Source organism: Rhinoraja longicauda, chromosome 1, assembly GCF_053455715.1.
Source record: "Rhinoraja longicauda isolate Sanriku21f chromosome 1, sRhiLon1.1, whole genome shotgun sequence".
NCBI lineage: Eukaryota > Metazoa > Chordata > Chondrichthyes > Rajiformes > Arhynchobatidae > Rhinoraja > Rhinoraja longicauda.
Genome location: NC_135953.1, coordinates 49,251,883 through 49,272,399, shown reverse-complemented (window position 1 = coordinate 49,272,399; position 20,517 = coordinate 49,251,883). Strand labels below are relative to the sequence as shown.

The following is a 20,517-nucleotide window of genomic DNA, read 5'->3' as shown; positions in this document are numbered from 1 at the left end:
TCCGGAGCTGCAAGCACTGTAAAGCTGTGCCACTGCACCATTATATATGTTCTGACAATCTGTATATAATCCCACTTTCTCATCGGCTCTGTACACGCTAGAGGCAATTTTACAGACGTCAAGTGCTCTTTAGTTTTGTTTAGTTTAGTGCAGAAACAGGCTCTTCGGTCCACCAAGTCCATGCCGACCAGCGATCCTGGTACACTAGCACTATCCTACACAATAGGGGCAATTTACAGAAGCCAATTAACCTGCAAATCTGTACGTGTTTGGAGTGTGGGAGGAAAGCGAAGAACCCGGTGAAAACCTATGCAGGTCACGGGGAGAACGTACAAACTCCGTACAGACAGCAGCCGTAGTTAGGATCAAACCAGAACCTCTGGCACTGTAAGGCAGCAACTCTACCACTGCGCCACTGCGCCAGTCCTTTTGCAGATGACCTGTTGCTGGTCATCAACATCAAGGTCATCAATTCAGTGAAAGATGCTCTTTGGGCTACTCGAAACTTGTTGATCTCCTGGCAGTGTGAGATGTCTGGCAGGGAATGTTGCCGACTGGCCCGCTCCAGGCTGCAGGAGGACGTGCTGAGGGAGGCACTAAAGCTCGGTACAGCCAATGCCAAGGCTCTGTGGTGAAGGACCACAGTCTAGGGTCCTTCCACTGCTACACATTGGGGGGCAGGGTCTGATGGAGACACCGGGAACAATGATATTTCTATGAACACTACCAAATACAATGCTAATGAATGTGTGTGTAGCTGCTGAAAATGTCAGAAGAATTTTTGCAAAGTTCGTGTTTTGTATATATTTTTTAAGGTTTATTTTGGGTTTTTTTAAAAACAAACCCACACGTCCTTGGGATGTGAGAAGAAACTGGAACCCATGAGGTCACAAGTAGAACATACAAACTCCACACAGACAGCACCTGTGGTCAGGATTGAACCTGGGTCTCAGGTGCTGTGAGGCAGCTGTTCTATCATGGAAGATCCTATCTAGCAGCATTTTGGAAGAGCTTCACCACATGAATTGTGAAGCTCGGGAAGGTGGCCCACTACCAGCTTCTCCTAGGCAACCAGGAATGGTCAGATAAACACTGGCCTTATTTGTGTAGAAATGAACTGCAGATGCTGCTTTATACTGACGATAGACACAAAGTGCTGGAGTAACCCAGCAGGTTAGGCAGCATCTCTAGAGAATAAGGATGGGTGACGATTCGGGTGGGATTCATGGGTCTGAGGAAGGGTTGCAACCCTAAACGTCACCCATCCTTCTTGTCCAGAGATGCTGCCTGACCCGCTGAGTTACTCCAGCACTTTGTATCCATCTCTGGCCTTATTTGTGACATTGACACCCTGTGAATGATGAAAGGAAACACCAGCCACACTCAATGGACCAACCAAGTGGTAATTCTCTACCTGTAAATTACAATAGATCCAACATGTCAGCTCACCCATACAGATGATTAAACAGCTTGAATCTTAATGTCCTTGAAAGAGATAGCATGTTGTATTTCAGTTACAAAATTACAACAAAGGTTTTTTGTAATCTCTTCAGACATTTTCTTTATTACATTTTTATTACAAGGCCTACAAGAAGCCCAAATGAAATAATGTTGGCAGGCCATAATTAGCTACGGATAAATAAGTGCCACAAATAGTTTATATCTTGGCTGCAATATACTTCCATGAATGCCAGCATTACATGACTGTGCCTGAACCGCTCCGTCAGTGGATTACCATCTCCCTGACAGACAGGAAACAGCAGGTGAGGCTGGGAAAGCACATCTCGGACCCGCAGACCCTCAGCATAGGAGCATCGCAAGGCTGCGTACTCTCCCCTCTATTTACTCTCTCTACACCAACGACTGCATCTCCACAGACTCCTCTGTGAAGCTCCTCAAGTTTGTGGATGACACAACCCTGATTGGACTGATCCAGGCTGGGGAGGATTGAACCCAGGTCTTAGGCGATATAACTCTACTGTAGCATCACTGTGCCTCCCTGGTATTTCGGTAAAGTTTAGGTAAAATAGCTCTGCATGTCCCCTAAAGGGGTCTTATCCCCTGAGGAAAGCCTCAATCGAAACTTACCACTAGACTATGGAACAGCTTCTTCCTCCCCTCCGTTATCAGACTGCAGAATCATCCTCCCATAAGCTAGGATGCAGTCCCGATCTTCCAACCTACCTCATGGCAGGTATTGGACTTTGCCAAACTGTAACATTACAATGCTGCACAACTATAATATGCACTCTGGTATTTTTCTCTTTCCACTGCATGGTGTTCTTGGGTACGGATTGATTGTACCCATATACAGCATTATCTGATTTGTGGATAGCATGCAAACAAAAGCTTTTCTCTGTTTCCTAGTACACGTTGGAATAATAAACCAAACCTTTTCCCTTCGAAGATGATCATTCTTCTTCCCTTCCACTATCATTCCCCTCTCTCCCACTGTCCTCTCCCCAATATTCTCTTCCTCTCTCTCATTCTCTTCACCCTCCCTCCCTCCCTCCCTCCCACTACCCCTCGCTCCCTCCCTCCCTCCCTCCCTCCCACTACCCCTCGCTCCCTCCCTCCCTCCCTCCCTCCCTCCCACTACCCCTCCCTCCCTCCCTCCCACTACCCCTCCCTCCCTCCCTCCCTCCCTCCCACTACCCCTCGCTCCCTCGCTCCCTCCCTCCCTCCCACTACCCCTCCCTCCCTCCCTCCCTCCCTCCCACTACCCCTCCCTCCCTCCCCTGCTGTCCTTTCTCCTTTCCATTGTCTGATCCATCCCTCCGTCCCACTATCTTCCCAGTCCTCTTCCTTCCATTCTCACCTTCTCCTCTCCCCACTGAGCTCTTTCCCCTCCCTCTATCCTTTCCTTTCCCATTTGTTCCTCCATTGATCCACTGCCCTGAACCAATGCAATAGAATTTCAAATCCACGGTATTCAAAATCGTGTTAACGTTTTTCAATGTGCTGCAAATAGATCATCTCAAAATGTATTTTTCCCCACCAGAGGTGAAGACTCTCTCCTGTCAGCTCTTGAAAGCTCCAGTCATCATTTCAGAATTAAAATCATTCTTTTACCTTATTAATCTTTTGTAACATTCTGCACGTTATCGCCTTCCCTTACTGATCACTTTAAAAATATATTCACAGTCTGGATATTTTTGGAGCAAACTCCTGTGCATCCACTTGTTTTCCCCTTTCAGTGAAAGCGAGATTTAAAAAAATCTTAAGCATACAATCAAAACTACATCAAGCAGCAGAAACAAAGAACTGCTGATGCTGGTTTATACCAAAGATCGACAAAGTGCTGGAGTAAGTCAGAACTACATCAAGTGTCTGGCGTGGCTCAGTGCGTGAGTCACACCAGGAGGCGAGCACATAATCCACGCTAGGTACTACATTATCCAGCGTTTAAACTAAACTCGGCCTAACCTATCAGTTAGACATGAGAGATTCCCTGCCCTACTTGAACATGGAGAAGTTCAAGGACAGTGCCCTGGACAACATTTATCCCTTCCTTTATCTCAATAAAGCAGTTCAGAGGGTCAGTTATGAACCTGCTACCATTGGGAATAAATTGGCTGCCACCCCCCACTGGGTACACTTCAAGCATGAATCCCATCGATAGACTGCAGGATAGTCTGAGGTGGAGGTACAAGAAGCTGCAGATGCTGGAATCTTGAGCAAATAACAAAGTGCTGGAGGAACTTAGCACGTCAGGCAGTATCTAAGGAGAGAATGGACAAGTAATGTTACCTGCCAGCCTTACTGTAGGTGAGGTAGGACAAAGGCTGCCCACTGATAGGTGAATATAGGTAAGAGGGCTGATTGGCAGAAGGTTGGAGATAGTGACAAAGGATAGACATGAAAAGGAGCCAAAAGGATGTTAACCAAGGAAAGAAGAGGAATGAAATATAAAGTCAGAGGGAGGGATATGGGTGGTAGAGGAAATGGGGGTTGGGAAAGAGGGGATAAGGGACTTGGGGATTGGGTCTTTTCTTCCTTATTGCAGGCCATCTTAAATGGATATTTGACCATTGTTATATTGGAGAAAGGGTAAGGTCACTCAAGGTTAAATGAGAGAATTTATGATTGGATTCAGAGGAAGTGAAATCTTTAATAAATACTTTGCATTGGTATTCACCTAGGAGAAGTGCACGGATCAATGTGAGATCCACAAGGGGTAGGTTATATTCCAGGGCATGGTGATATCAAGAGGGAAGTGCTGTTGGGTGTCCACCAAAAATATTACGTTGGATAAGTCCACCTGCTGGGATCACTCCCAGGAGACCGAGAAAGGCAAGAGAGGTGAGTGCTGGATCCTTGGCAGAGATCTTTACATTCCCAAAGCCACAGTCAAGGTCCCAGAAGAGAGAAGTATAGCCAATGCTGTTCTTTTGTTTAAGAAGGATGTACAAAATCAGGAAAGGAATAGATTGGGTAAATGCACAGAGTCTCTTGCCCAGAGGAGGGGAATCAAAAACCAGAGGACAAAGGTTTAAGGTGAGGATGGAAAACAATAGACAATAGACAATAGATGCAGGAGTAGGCCATTTGGCCTTTCGAGCCAGCACCACCATTCAATGTGATCATGGCTGATCCTTCTCAATCAGTACCCCGTTCCTGCCTTCTCCCCATACCCTGAGGGGTACATTTTTTACACAAAGGGTGGTGGGTGTATGGAACGAGCTGTCAGGGGAGGTCGTTGAGGCAGGTACTAACGCAATGTTTAAGAAACATTTAGACATGTACAGGATTGAATAGGTTTGGAGGGATATGGGGCAAATGCAGGCAGGTGGGACTAGTGTAGATGGGACACATTGGTTGGTGTGGGCAAGTTGGGCTGAAGGGCCGGTTTCAATGCTGTATGACTTGATGTCTAAGGGTAACAGAGACAAACCAAGAAATTATAGGCACATGAGCATTTCATCTGAGTTAGGGAAATTATTGGAAAAGGTTCTTTGGGACAAGATTTACTCGCATTGGAAAACATGGACTTTGGGATGGTCACCATCAATTTGTACAAGGGGAGATCCTAGCTCAAAAGTTTGATTGAGTTTTTTGAGTAAGTGATGAAAGTGATTGACAAAGTTAGGGCATTGAATCTACATGGATTTATCTACAAGGATTTCAGTAAATCATTAAACAGGACATGTTGCAGCTATATAAAACTTTGATTAAATTACATTTTGAGTATTCCTTGCAGTTCTGGGTGCCACACTGTAGAAAGGATGTGGAGGCTTTGAAGAGGGTGCAGAAGAGGTTACCTGGAGAGGTTGGGCGAACTTGAATTATTTTTGCTAGAGTGTCGGGACGACCTGACAGAAGTGTACAAAGTTATGAGGGGCATAGATGGGCAAAATACTCAGTCTTCTTCCCCTCGAGTGTAAAAATAAAATACCAGAGGGCATTTATAGTGCTATATAAATGAAAGGGAGAAATGAAAAGATTTAAAGTGAAAGGGGGAAAGTTTTAAAGAGGCGTGCAAAGCAGTTTTTTTATACAGAGAGCAGTAGATGCCTGGAAAATGGTAGAAGTAGATACAATTGCAATGTTTAAGAGGTATTTAGACAAGTATAGGAACAGTCAGTGAATAGGGGGATATAATAATGTGCTGGCAGATGGGATTAGTTGGATCGGCATCATGGTTGGCACAGATGTTCTTGCACCGCACTGTTCTTTGTTGTATGTGTCCCCAATAGATGTCAGTGGGCCATTCGTACACTCAGGCAGCACGGCTGCTCGAGTCCACAAGCACACTTCTTCCTTCCTACAAAGTTCATGTGACTGCACCGGAAACCGAAACTCTCCCATGAATGCTGAGAACAATAATACTCTTCCGTTTAATATCACATAACTCAGTGTCCCGGATCATTCTGGGACAGAATGGCTCAACAGAATTGTAGCAAAAATAAAAGAGCAAATAGGCGATTCATGTATATCCATCATATAAGTTAAGTGCATATTTCCAGTGTTAATGTCAAAATAAGTATACAAAAAAATCATTGTACTTGAATTTCATTGCCTTCGTGATGGCTTGATAACACAAGTTATTTTTATTGATGTACATGTGAGCATCACAGTAAGGCCTTTTGTGAAGATATGTTGCAAGTGCTGCTAAATTCCAACAGTCAGGCACAGTGGTAATAATCGTTTTTATAATCGGCAATCTTTTTTACGTCAGGAAGGCATCTCACAGGGTGCGATCTCACAGCAGGTGGTGGAGCTCCCTCGCAACCTGCTGCAGTAGCCCTTTGGATGAAGTAGGCGGGTTTTTTTGTAGGCCTCCAGCCAGCCCCTTTTAAAGGGAAACCCACTACTCCAGATGGAATTAGGCTTCCCATGACGTAAGTTCACAACTGTGACTACGCATTGAAAGCAAGATATTTAGTGTAAAATACTTTGGGATGTCCTTCCTCCCTTATTTCCTCAAACGTTCTTGGAAAACTATAGTGAATAATATATTTTTAAAGTGACCTGAGCAGTGTGTTAGACTGGGATTAATGCTCCATAACAGAAAATCAACAGCTGGCTGGACAACTTGCCACTTAACAGAATCGAAATACTCTGTAGCTCACTAGAGGAGCATTATTAAACATTTCCACAAACAGCGGAGCATAAACCAGAACAGAGGTAGAAGTGGAGATCAGGGCATGGAATTACTGCCTATATGGCCTAGGCAGCTGTTGGCATGGTAACAAAAGGAACAGTGAAAGTCAGGTGTCAGGACTGGATGAGTGACAAATTGTTGGTGGAATTTTTTGCCAGTGGATGATTTTGTCAGCTCAAGAGCAGCCCAATAACAGGTTTTCTTACTTCAACTGCACTCTGATCATTTTTCTGATGGGATCCATTATATTATTTTCCATTGCTTTTTGACTGCAACCAAATCATGATTTTTTAATTTATTTAGCTCCAAAAAATTCCCCCATCCCTTTCGTGATCATCATCTTGTTAAATTGTAACACATGCTTTGATGTAATTTTACGTGGCAATAATATAAGTCCAGCAGGCAAGGGAATAGATTGTCACAGAGATTGTGAGTAATAAAAAGATTCTCAGCTTTAGCTTCTTGCTTGTGCTGTTGCTGAGTGTTTTCACCAGTTTATCTGTTGAGACAGAGCCAAAGCCATGATTTTATTGCTGGTGGATACTGAAATGTTAATTAAATCTGAGTCTCTTTTATGAATTATTATTTTTGTAGTAATTCTGACAGCCATAAATATTCCCTGGGAACAGTTGTAGTTAAACTATGAAGAAATTAGCTATATAAAAAAAGAAACAACTGCAGATATTGAGATAAAAATATGAAAAAAATCCTTAAGTGACAAGAATTGATTAATGTTCTGTCAGAACTGGAGAAACATCAACTAACTTTCTATTTTTACATCCCTGCAGTCCAGCTGTGTATTTCTTCTGTTAGTACTGAAAATATGAGGTTCCTGTGGTTAAAAAAAAAATTGTTTTCCCACAGATTAGTCATTTATATTCCTTTGTTGAGTTTTAGCCCCAGTAATTCCAGGGTAATATACGTTTGCACTGGTTTAACTGGATGGTTATCATACTGAGCATTATACTGGTTCTGATCCAGAGTTCCAGTGTCTTCATGCTGAGCATAATACTGGTTCTGATCCAGAGTTCCAGTGTCTTCAGGCATCATCATGTCCACTTGAGAACAATTATCAAACTCTGAATTAATTGAACCATCTGGGCCAGGTTCATTTTGCAACTCTGTTACATTTGATGAGTTATTCAAATATGGACTATCTTTAATTATTTCTTGCAACAGATCATTTTCATCAGTATTTGGTTGCCACCAGTTTTCTTCTTCTCCATCGTCTGTGTTTTGCCCGGATACCTGGTCCCCTGCGTTTGTTTCTGGAACAGTTGAAGATATCGGCTGTTCTGGCAACACACTGTTGGCAGGAACTTGACTCTTGTAGCTTTCCCCCAAGACTGTGTAAATGATCAAATCTGCAGGCGGCAGCAGCCTGGCCATTTCAGTTCCGTCGGTAATGCTCTCCTGAGGTGAAGACAAGGTGGGTGAACTATCCATTTCTGCAGTGTGCAAGGATAAGGACATATCTTTCCGAGACAGGCATAAGACTTCAACTGTGTTGAAGTCTGAGATGAATTCGTTCCCAGGATTTGGTATTTTAAGAACATAAGCATTCTTGAAAAGGAAAAAGAAGAGTTAGAGCAGTTTGGTAAAAGAACACAGAGTCGTTCCTGTGAATCTGCTCCTATTCCACTGTTACACTCGTGATATTCTCTACCAGCACTGCTCTCCCTGAGGCACCGGCAATCCTCTCCATAAGTTGAATTTCCCAAGCCCAGGGTTCCTGATATTTTTAAATCCTTCTAACTATAATAACTATAATAAGCAAGGACAAGTCACACCCTGGCCATTCCCTCTTCCCCCTTCTACCATCAGGCAAAAGGTATAGAAGTGTAAAAATGCACACCAACAGATTTGGGGACAGTTTCTTCCCAGCTGTTATCAGGCAACAGAACCATCCTACCACAACCTGAGACCAGTGCTGAACTACTATCTACCTCTTTGATGACCCTCGGACTACCCTTGATCGGATTTTGCTGGCTTTACCTTGCACTAAACGTTATTCCCTTGTTACTGTAAATGTACCAATTGTAATCATGTATTGTCTTTTTGCTGACTGGTTAGCATGCAACAAACGCTTTTCACTGTACCTTGGTACACGTGACAATAAACTAAACTGAACTCAACTGATGTCTTATGGTCTTATGGAGTTCCTCAGGCATCCTATCCTCAAACCACACTTCTGCAACAACCCAACAGGGGAAGGCAGGAACGGGGTACTGATTGAGAATGATCAGCCATGATCACATTGAATGGTGGTGCTGGCTCAAAGGGCCGAATGGCCTACTCCTGCACCTATTGTCTATTGTCTATAACATTTTGGATGGCTCACTGTCTGACAAAGGCTTTTTAATAATCTTTAAATATTTCCTTTAATCAGAATTGTTTTAAGCAGATTTAAATAATTAAAACTTTTTTTTTAATTTTCAAAGCATATCAAAACACTAACAAATATTTTTTTTTAATCCTACAATTACAGAGATTTCTAGTGCTGATTGAAATTAGAAAACCATACCTCTGTATAGCCCGCATTATCACAGAATTGTATATTACACTCTGAAGTGATAAGGGTTAAAAGAAAAAAAAAACTCACACTAAATTGTGTAAATCTTTCAGCCAAAATAAATTACAAAAAGAATGCCAATGAGGTGAAAGAAGTCAATTTTTGAATTGGCTTTTGAGGAACCTCACATATATAAGCAATGTAAAATCTATATACTAAAACTCTCGTTTGTTTGTTTATTTGTGATCGAACTATAGCCAAAAAGGTACATGATAGCTTGACAATTTTGGGCCCACCTTACTCACCATCATCGCTTTAATGGTAAAGCAAGTAGTTTTATTGAAATCGGTATTATATTTTTTAAGTTATTCACATTTTAAAGTTTAAATCTATCTCCTAGAGAGGGAGAAGGGAGGGAGGAAGGGGGAGGGAGGTGGGGGGGAAGGAGGGAGGGGGGAGGAAGGTGGATAAGGGGGGTTGAGGGGATGGAGAGGGGGAAGGGGTAGTGGGGAGGGGAGGGGGAGGGGAGGGGGGGGTAGGAGAGGGTGCTGCACCAATGCAGGAGAGGTTTGGGCCCAACGGGTCCACTTGGTCTAGTCTTCAATACAAAATCACAGAACTAGCAAAAGTATACCTTAGATTGGTGTTTTTGCAACCATTCAGCCATACTGCTTCCTGCTGGGTCAGCAACTTCAGGCCAAAAACATTTTTTCATCCTGAGAGTAACAGAAGTAATTGTCATATTCATAACAAAATGTCAGTCATGGAAAATGGAACACTAAACAAGCTTTCATCGTGGTTGCATGATATAAAAAATGCTACATCAGATTATCACAATGCCACAATTTTAAACCCAACCTACGGAATTAAGCAGAGGGCAGTGCGATCTGACCACTTGCAGAGGGCAGTGCGATCTGACCACTTGCAGAGGGCAGTGCGATCTGACCACTTGCAGAGGTGGAATACAATAATGTTTATGATACCACAGCTATCATTTATTTCTAATCTTTACTACGTTAAATCAATATTAATGAACTCTTGTCTCTTGATGGACAAACAAGATCATCCATCACCCCACAGTGCAACATTATCACTCTGCCAGCAAACCACAAAGTGCTGGAGGAACTCAGTTAGTCAAGCAGCATCTGTAGAGGGAATGGACGGATGATGTTTCGGGCAAGGTGTTGCCTGGACTAGAGGACTTTTAACTTTGGGAAGTCATGATTAGTATGCAATCATCATTTGGCCCACAGATCGCAAATGGTATTCTGGGGAAAATATATTGTTCCTGAGTAGCCTTTTCCTTGAAGTAAAATCACTTTTCATCGCCCACATCTGACCTTTGAATAATCATGTGCTGTCAAGGGATTATGTGTTCTTTGCTGTGGGTGCAACCAGAATTGGCTGCTGGCATAAGATATAATAGGGGCAATTCGAGACTTTTGGATAAACACATGGATATACAGGGAAAGGAGGGATATGGAATATGTGCAAAGGTATGTGCAAATGGGAAAAGGTTGATCTTGACATCATGTTTAGCCCAGACATTGTGGGCCAAAGGGGTCTGTTCCTGTGCTGCACTGTTCTACGTTCTGTGCCAAGCTGCGTCATGTGTCGCATTGCGGCCGCATCACAAAATCAAACTCAATGTGTATCCACTCAGTATTGCTGCCAGTGAGCTGTTCCTGTTTGAATGACTGAACAGTTTTACAGCATCTTCCACTTATGCAGTTCTGCTGATAGAAATTCACCTGATCTCCTGATTTGTATGGTGTGTAAATTACTGTTCCATGGGTAGAGATGACCAGAACGCATCTAATATTACTTGCCATTTTGAATAGTCTTTTTCAGGTTGATGTGAACATACCTATGTTGGTTGTTGAAACAAGCCAACACCCCAATCATCAGTAGCAAGAAGCAGAGGACTACAGGCACCACGATCATCACTATGTCTTCTTGCTCTGCAAAATATTCAAAGCATTATATAACTTTAATGCAACATCAGCGGCAACCCAGATCACAGCACATAATGCTTGTATTGTGATTTAAATCTGACAGTGGAGTCATAAGAGAGTGCAGATCTGCAGTGAAAAAAAACAAAGTGCTGGAGAAACTTATGGAAAGGGGGTTCATGCAGAATCCGTGGGGTAAGGAATTGCCGACATTTCGCATTGAGACCCTGCACGAGGACGGAGAGTGGGGAGGAGAGATAGACTGTGTAAATAAGAGAGGGAGAGGGGGAGACAGAGGCAAGCAGATGATAGGACGATGGAGGGAGGAGGATCAAGCATCAAGAATCAAGAGTTTTGATTGTCCTATGTACTAAAGACGGAACAATTTCATTCTTACTTCCTGCAGCTTCACAGGCTCATGAACGCAATAACACACAGATAGTATATAATAATCAAAAATACAACAAAGTGATACTAGGGAGCCATATTAGTGTAAAATAACTGGTCTGTAGTGCAACCAAAGACACAGTCCGTAGTAGATTATAGTTGCTATGGCCAGTGAAGTGTCATGATCAAGAACTTGATTGTTGCTGGGAGGAAGCTCCTTGAACCTGGTGGTCATGGGTTTCAAGCTCCTGTACATTCTTCCTGTTGGTGGTAGTGAAATGAGAGCGTGGTCATGGTGGTGTAGGTCTTTGATTATATTGGATGCAGAAAGTAAGAAGTCCAAGAAACCAAGGAAATCTGAGAGAGGCTTCCATCAACTACAATTAAAGTGAAGCCAGGATTCCAGGAGAGCAGATTTGGGGATGTGGAGAAACTAGAATAAAGTGATGGAATCCTTACTAGAGGTGAAAAGAGGTAGCTGGAGGCGGGTGGGGGGGGGGGGGGGGGGGAGGGGGGGGAGTTGATCAGTGGCTTTACTGTAAATGTCAATGGATAGTTTGTCTTGCGAGTTGGAGATGGATCCAGAAAAGGAAAAGAACTATTGAGATGGTACCAATGTATTTGAGGACAGGGTGAAAGTTTATAGCAAATGTGATGAACTTGACAAGTTCCACACCAGTGCAGATATCAATGCTAATGCAGGCATCATTGTAATGGAGGAAACGGTTGGGAGTCGTACCAGAAAAGGTTTGGAACAATGACTTTTCCACATAGCTGAGGCAAAGACATGCATCGGTGGGAAAACAATTTTCAGCATTAATTTAAAATATTATTTCAGTACCATCCATCATTTATTGTTCCATTTAATCATGCTAAATATGAAGATAAAGTACAACTTCCAGCAGAATCTAAAAAGATTCCGCTTATGGTTATGAATAAATGTCAGAAAAATATTGATAGGAGCTGCATGAAAATCCTAATTAAGTATTTATGTTTAATATTTTAACCTGCAGGGATATTAACCAATTTCAAATGTGTCAAACATTTGTACGAAGTAAAACCAAGGCTGAAGAGTTTACATAAAAGAAACACACGTACAGTGCATTCAGAAAGTATTCCGACCCCTTCACTTTTTCCACATTTTGTTACGTTACAGCCTTATTTTAAAATGGATTAAATTCATTTTTTTTAAATCATCAACCTACACACAATACCCCATAATAAAAAGCGAAAACAGGTGTTTAGAAATTTTTGCAAAGTAATTAAAAAGAAATAATTGAAATATCACATTTACATAAGTATTCAGACCCTTTACTCAGTACTTTGTTGAGGCACCTTTGACAGCGATTACAGCCTTAAGTCTTCTTGGGTATGACGCTACAAGCTTGGCACACCTGTATTTGGGTAATTTCTCCCATTCTTCTCTGCAGATCCTCTCAAGCTCTGTCAGTTTGGATGGGGAGCGTCGATACACAGCTATTTTCAGGTCCCTTCAGAGATGCTCAATCGGGTTCAAGTCCAGGCTCTGGCTGGGCCACTCAAGGACATTGTCAAAAAGCCACTCCTGCGTTGTCTTAAGGATAGCGGAGTCAGGGGGTATGGGGAGAAGGCAGGAATGGGGTACTGATTGAGAATGATCAGCCATGATCACATTGAATGGCGGTGCTGGCTCGATGGGCCGAATGGCCTCCTCCTGCACCTATTGTCTATTGTCTTGGCTGTGTGCTTAGGGTCGTTGTCCTGTTGGAAGGTGAACCTCCGCCCCAGTCTGAGATTCAGAATGCTTTGGAGCAGGTTTTCATCAAGGATCTCTCTGTACTTTGCTCCGTTCATCTTTCCTTCGATCCTGATTAGTCTCCCAGTTCCTGCCACTAAAAAACATCCGCACAGCATGATGCTGCCATCACCATGCTTCACCATAGGTATGGTATTGGCCAGGTGATGAGCGGTGCCTGGTTTCCTCCAGACGTGACGCTTGGCATTCAGGCCAGAGAATCTTGTTTCTCATGGTCTGAGAGTCCTTTAGGTGCCTTTTGGCAAACACCAAGTGGGCTGTCATGTGCCTTTTACCGAGGAGTGGCTTCTGTCTGGCCACTCTACCATAAAGGCCTGATTGGTGGAGTGCTGCAGATATAGGTGTCCTTCTGGAAGGTTCTCCCTTCTCCACAGATGAACTCTGGAGCTCTGTCAGAGTGACCATCGGGTTCTTGGTCACCTCCCTGACCAAGGCCCTTCTCCCCCGATTGCTCAGTTTGGCAGGGCGGCTAGCTCTATGAAGAGTCCTGGTGGTTCCAAGGTTCTTCCATTTAAGAATGACGGAGGCCACTGTGCACTTCGGGACCTGCAATGCTGCAGAAATTGTTTTATACCCTTCCCCAGATCTGTGTCTTGACACAATCCTGTCTCGGAGGTCTATGGACATTTCCTTCATCTTCATGGCTTGGTTTTTGCACTGTCAACTGTGGAACCTTGTATAGATAGGTGTGTGTCTTTCCAAATCATGTCCAATCAATTTAATTTACCACTGGTGGACTCCAATCAAGACGTAGAAACATCTCAAGGATAATCAATGGAAACAGGATGAACCTAAGCTCAATTATGAGTGTCATAGCAAAGGGTCTGAATACTTATGTAAATGTGATATTTCAGTTATTTATTTTTAATTACTTTGCAAAAATTTCTAAACACCTGCTTTTGCATCTTCATTCTGGGGTATTGTGTCTAGATTGATGATAACAAAAAAAGAATTTAATCCATTTTAAAATAAAGCTATACCATAACAAAATGTGGAAAAAGTGAAGAGGTCTGAATACTTTCTGAATGCACTGCGCAAATTGAGAAATACTCTACAATCTGTTGTCAAACTCTGCAAGCAGTGAGCAACCTATAATAATTGAAAATACATTTTCACAATTGGCACTAGAAACCTCAATCATATTTCTCCTTGTTTGTAAGGAACACACCATTATAAATCATTAACTCTTGTAAATTCATGAAAGTTCAATTATTTTAGTTTTAATATCTTCTCCTCTGTATGTAAACCACAACTAGTATGTTTATTCATTTTGACATCTCAGAGTTGAATCTTGCTGAACATTCAAACAGGACATCAAGTATAATACTAAGTTAAGTTAACAATCAGTTCACTGTCCTTCACATTGGATAGATTTTGTGCACATCTAATATTTCTGAATATCGATGTTTTCTTCAATTCACTTACCATTCCCATCTGTTTTGAAGAAAATCAAGCTGCTATTTTTACCTCCTTTCACTGTTGATGCCATTACATACACAGAGTATTCAGTACTTTTCTGCAGAGTTTTCAGTGTGTATTCAAAAACATTTGGCTTCAATGGTACAGCTACAAAATATTGGAAAGTAATTAGAAGACAGCCAATAGTACTTGAGACTAAATAATGTTTTAGAGAAAAAAATATATAAATGGATAGTTTCAAAATATTATTTATTATTATCATTCAGTAAATGAACCATGGATGAGGAACTCCCAGTATCATTCCACATTCCACAATCTGAGCAGTTGCTGCAAATTCACACAACTTTTGGCTTTCGTGCACACATCCAAGAAAAGAGGAATTATGAAGGCAGGAATTATCTAATGAGCCTCATTAAAGATTGAAACGGTAAGTCTTCCCTCTGCTGGCAGATCCTTCCACAAGAGTTGTCTGCCTCAAACTCTCTGTTAATTTCCGAGAGACTGGAGTGTGCAACAGGACAGTAAACAGTTTTGTACTCTGGTCCAACTTGGAGCAAAACCATCAGGCAGATTTCCTAACATAACTGCAGGAAAACTGCAGGAAGTTGTTGCTTTAGGAATCCCACCTCAGTGCAGTCAGAACAACAGTAGTGAGGTCCTCTTAAGAAGTTCAGGACTTCCATGTTCACATATGCTTGCACAGATGTCCGAACTTTGTGAGGGAATGCTGGCAGTTCTACATTGAACTGTCTGCACTTCTCAGGAAAAATGGAGTGCATACCTTCTCTAAAATGTAAAAATACAGAACTAAGAGCTGAAAAATGGAAATAAAGTGAAAATCCTATTTGAAAATTCCGAAACAATGGTCTGTATGACTTATTTCTAAAAGGAAATTGTATTCTGTTTGTAAAACACACAATTGAATAATAATGTAAAAATACATTTGCATTGAATGTAAAGTGATAGCCAGCATTGAAACAGCTGTATCAGAAAAACTGTGGAAAACACTGCATGTAATATGTAACTAAAGCAAAGTCGGGGCTTCTTTCATTCTTTGTAAATTAAAGTTGTTTGAACAGAAAATGAGCAAAATCGAGTTGTGATAACACTAAAAGAGTTGTAAACTCCACTGATTATAGATAATAGACAATAGGTGCAGGAGGAGGCCATTCGGCCCTTCGAGCTAGCACCACCATTCAATGTGATCATGGCTGATCATTCTCAATCAGTACCCCGTTCCTGCCTTCTCCCCATACCCTCTGACTCCGCTATCGTTAAGAGCTCTATTTAGCTCTCTCTTGAATGCATTCAGAGAATTGGCCTCCACTGCCTTCTGAGGCAGAGAATTCCACAGATTTACAACTCTCGGAGTGAAAATGTTTCTCCTCATCTCCGTTCTAAATGGCCTACCCCTTATTCTTAAAATGTGGCCCCTGGTTCTGGACTCCCCCAACATTGGGAACATGTTTCCTGCCTCTAACGTGTCCAACCCCTTAATAATCGTATACGTTTCGATAAGATCCCCTCTCATCCTTCTAAATTCCAGTGTATACAAGCCTATTGATTGAATGAATATTGGACAATTGAGACCATACCATATAGAGCCATACCAATAGCCCCAGGCAATGAGGCATTCACAATGATAACATAGGACACAGAATGCTGAGTAACTCAGCGGGTCATGCAGCATACCTGGAGAACATGGATGGGTAACATTTCTGGTCAGGACCCTTCTGCAGACTGAAGAGTCTGAAGCAGGATCCTGACCCAAAACATCATCTATTCATGCTACCTGTCCCATTGAGTTACTACAGCACTTTGTGACTTTTTATTGTTAACCAGCATCTACGTCCCTTTTGTCTACGATAATAATGTAGGTGTTTGTCATCAGAAGTGATATGGATTCCTTACCATTTTCATCTACTGCAGATTTATAAAAGATAGTGTAATTGGTGATGAACCCACGTCGCTTTTCCAATGGGATTTCCTGCCATTTAAGTAGGGCTTCTGTTCCCATTATTTTATGAGTGACACCCGGGCCTTCTGCTGGATCTGAAAATGCGATAGAATCTAATAACATGCAGCATTTATTCACATTGAAAGCACGATTCTCATCTTCATGGCAAACCATGAGGGATTTTTACATGACCACAGTAACCTTGCCCCCAAAGTATTTCATTGACCGGAAAGCAGCTGGGAGTATTTTGAAAGGGACTTGAACGTTATTTATTAGATATGTAAGTTTTACTTTCTTTCTTTTACATCACCAGCTGCTTGGGAACACATTTCACTCATTTGTTTTTTAATCACACACTGGCTAGTAATGAAATCAGTTAATGCGTCAATAATTCATTAGTAATTCATTAAGCCCACAACTAAGCAAGGTCCAGAAATTGTCCCTCCCCCACCACTTCACCCCCAATTACAATTCTAACCTTCCAAGAGTCAGATCTCCGATCCTGCAAGGGCTTTGGACCCTTGCCATCAGGCCCTAACCTGACACCCATGACCCCTGGTCATCCTTTCTTCACAACAAGGGCGACATAGTGGCGCAGCTGGTAGAGCTGCTGCCTCACCGTGCCAGAGACCTGGGTTTGATCCTGACCTCAGGTGCTGTCTGTGCGAAGTTTGCACACTCTCCCTGTGACCTCGTGGGTTTCCACCGGGTGCGCCGGTTTCCCCTCACATCCCAAAGTCATGAAGGTTTGTAGTTTAATTGGCCTCTGTAAATTGCCCCCAGTGTGTAGGAAGTGAATGTAAAAATGGGATAACATAGAACAAGTGTGAATCTGAATGGGTGATCAATGATTGGTGTGGACTTGATCGGCCGAAAGGCCTGTTTCCATGCTGTATCTTTCAATCATTCAAACACCACCACCACTTCAATATTTTCAAGTGAATACGGTTACTTACACTGAAATAGCTATATATCAGGGTAATTGTAATAATTAGGATAAATAAAACTTAAAGGAACACTTTAATTTTTTGAATTCAACATCTTTGGAATTCAATTAAAATGCACGTCAATATTGCATGAAATTCTGTATTTATTTTGGTTAATTGCAAAACAGGAGGAAAGGAAATTATTTTATCTCCATCAAAAAAAAGTAAGAAACAATAAATGCTGGAAAGCATTCAAATTACATTAACTGACCAAATGTCATTGTGGTCTCTGGAATTGACCTTGTTTGTAACTCAGGAAATGTAGATGTTGTACTGAGCCAACTTGGCAAGCTTATCAGTAATGTTATAAACTGATAACATCAACTGGATTTCCAGAACAAAATAATGCTGCCTGATCTCTGATGTGGCGCCACCCAATCACTAAAGAGTACATAAACCATTCTTTCACATCAAGGTCTCTGGAAAACTCCCCTGAGTACCCCCCTGAGTATTTACTTACAACTTTGTTGTAGGTATGCTAGTGTTGAACGTGGATTTCCTGGACCTTCATTGAACACAGCATAAACCGAGATGTTATAGCACACAAATGGTTCAAAGTCCCCTGTGAAAGAATACAATGCAAATTTATACAGCTGTTTTGTCAAATTCAATATATTTTTTAAATATGGGCAACTCACCATAAGACCATAAGACATAACAGCAGAATTAGGACATTCAGCCTATCCATTCTACTCCACCATACCGTCATGGCAGACCTGCTTTTCCTCCCTCAATGCCATTCTCCTGCCTCTCACCATAACCTTTGACGCCCGTACTAATCAAGAACCTATCAATCTCCGCTTTAAAAATAACCAATGTATTGGCCTCCGCAGCAATCTGAATGGATTCCACAGATTCACCACCCTCTGCCCATAGAACTTTCTCCCATCTCCATTCCAAAGGTATGTCCTTTTATTCTGAAGCTGTGCCCTTTGGTTCTAGACTCTCCCAATGCTTTCCACGTCCATTCTTTCTCCTATCTCCATTCCAAAGGCATGTGGGTTGTAGATTAATTGCTCTCCGTAAAATTCCCCTGAAGTGTTGGAAGTGGATGAGAAAGTGGGATAACATTGAGCTAGTGTGAACAGATGATCAATGGTCAGCATGGACGGATGGGCCTGTTTCCATGCTGCATCTCTAAACTAATTCCACTTGAGATTGTGATAATTAACTATCTTCTTGAATTATTAGTCGTTCTGATGAAATTAGTTTGAGTAGTGTCTTCTAGGGTTTAGACCCTATGGCAATGAAGAAATGTTGATGCACCACAAGGCTAAAATGGTGTGCAGTCGGACATGTTGGTGGGGACATTCCTGTGTACAGGCTGCCCTTGTCTTTAGTGGTGAAGAATTGGATTAGCAGACGCTAATCAGGCAGAGTAACTGCAATGTGTTTTGTCAATGATACACATTGCTGTTACTCTATGCCAGTAGTGGTGTGAATGAATGCTTATGTGGCCATCTGCCAAAGTTGACATTAAATGCAGCTGATGCTTTATGCTCATCTACAAAAACTGATCTAAACTAAACTAAACTAATTCTCCTTGCAATTCATCATCATCATCATCATCATATATGTACAGCCGGAAACAGGCCTTTTCGGCCCTCCAAGTCCGTGCCGCCCAGTGATCCCCGTACATTAACACTATCCTACACCCACTAGGGACAATTTTTACATTTACCCAGCCAATTAACCTACATACCTGTACGTCTTTGGAGTGTGGGAGGAAACCGAAGATCTCGGAGAAAACCCACGCAGGTCACGGGGAGAACGTACAAACTCCTTACAGTGCAGCATCCGTAGTCAGGATCGAACCTGAGTCTCCGGCGCTGCATTCGCTGTAAAGCAGCAACTCTACCGCTGTGCTACCGTGCCGCCCTAATTCACCAATTGTGATGGTGAATCCCCCTTCTTGAAATGTTGCTGTCCTAGAAACATAGAAACATAGAAAATAGGTGCAGGAGTAGGCCATTCGGCCCTTCGAGCCTGCACCGCCATTCAATATGATCATGGCTGATCATCCAGCTCAGTATCCCGTACCTGCCTTCTCTCCATACCCCCTGATCCCTTTAGCAAAAAGGGCCACATCTAACTCCCTCTTAAATATAGCCAATGAACTGGCCTCAACTACCTTCTGTGGCAGAGAATTCCACAGACTCACCACTCTCTGTGTGAAGAAATGTTTTCTCATCTCGGTCCTAAAAGATTTCCCCCTTACCCTGAAGCTGTGACCCCTGGTTCTGGACTCCCCCAACATCGGGAACAATCTTCCCGCATCTAGCCTCTCCAACCCCTTAAGAATTTTATATGTTTCTATAAGATCCCCCCTCAGTCTTCTAAATTCCAGCGAGTACAAGCCCAGTCTATCCAGTCTTTCTTCATATGAAAGTCCCGCCATCCCAGGGATCAATCTGGTGAACCTTCTCTGTACTCCCTCTAAGGCAAGAATGTCTTTCCTCAGATTAGGAGACCAAAACTGCACACAATACTCCAGGTGCGGTCTCACCAAGGCCCTGTACAACTGCAGTAGAACCTCCCTGCTCCTAAACTCAAATCCTCTTGCTATGAATGCCAACATACCATTCACTTTCTTCATTGCCTGCTGCACCTGCACGCTTGCTTTCAATGACTGGTGCACCATGACACCCAGGTCACGTTGCATCTCCCCTTCTCCTAATCGGTCACCATTCAGGTAATACTCTGCTTTCCTGTTCTTGCCACCAAAGTGGATAACCTCACATTTATCCACATTATATTGCATCTGCCATGCATTTGCCCACTCGCCTAATCTATCCGTCACTCTGCAGCCTCCTAGCATCCTCCTCGCAGCTAACACTGCCACCCAGCATCGTGTCATCTGCAAACTTGGAGATATTGCATTCAATTCCCTCGTCCAAATCATTAA

The 20,517-nt window shown here is 42.5% G+C and overlaps 1 protein-coding gene across 2 annotated transcripts in view; it reads right to left on the bottom strand.

Annotated features, from left to right (window-relative positions):
• Positions 1 to 2,743: 2,743 nt before the first annotated feature.
• LOC144592438 (interleukin-6 receptor subunit beta-like) overlaps positions 2,744 to 20,517 on the bottom strand; it is a 76,948-nt gene continuing 59,174 nt past the window's right edge. For both annotated transcript variants that reach the window (XM_078397036.1, XM_078397031.1), the window contains exons 12-17: positions 18,073 to 18,174; positions 16,581 to 16,721; positions 14,676 to 14,816; positions 10,984 to 11,077; positions 9,751 to 9,832; positions 2,744 to 8,167 (exon numbers count right to left, since the gene is read on the bottom strand). In XM_078397036.1, coding sequence (XP_078253162.1) covers positions 7,478 to 8,167; positions 9,751 to 9,832; positions 10,984 to 11,077; positions 14,676 to 14,816; positions 16,581 to 16,721; positions 18,073 to 18,174 — 1,250 coding nt within the window. In that variant the 3' untranslated portion in view covers positions 2,744 to 7,477. The remainder of the gene's footprint in view (positions 8,168 to 9,750; positions 9,833 to 10,983; positions 11,078 to 14,675; positions 14,817 to 16,580; positions 16,722 to 18,072; positions 18,175 to 20,517) is intronic.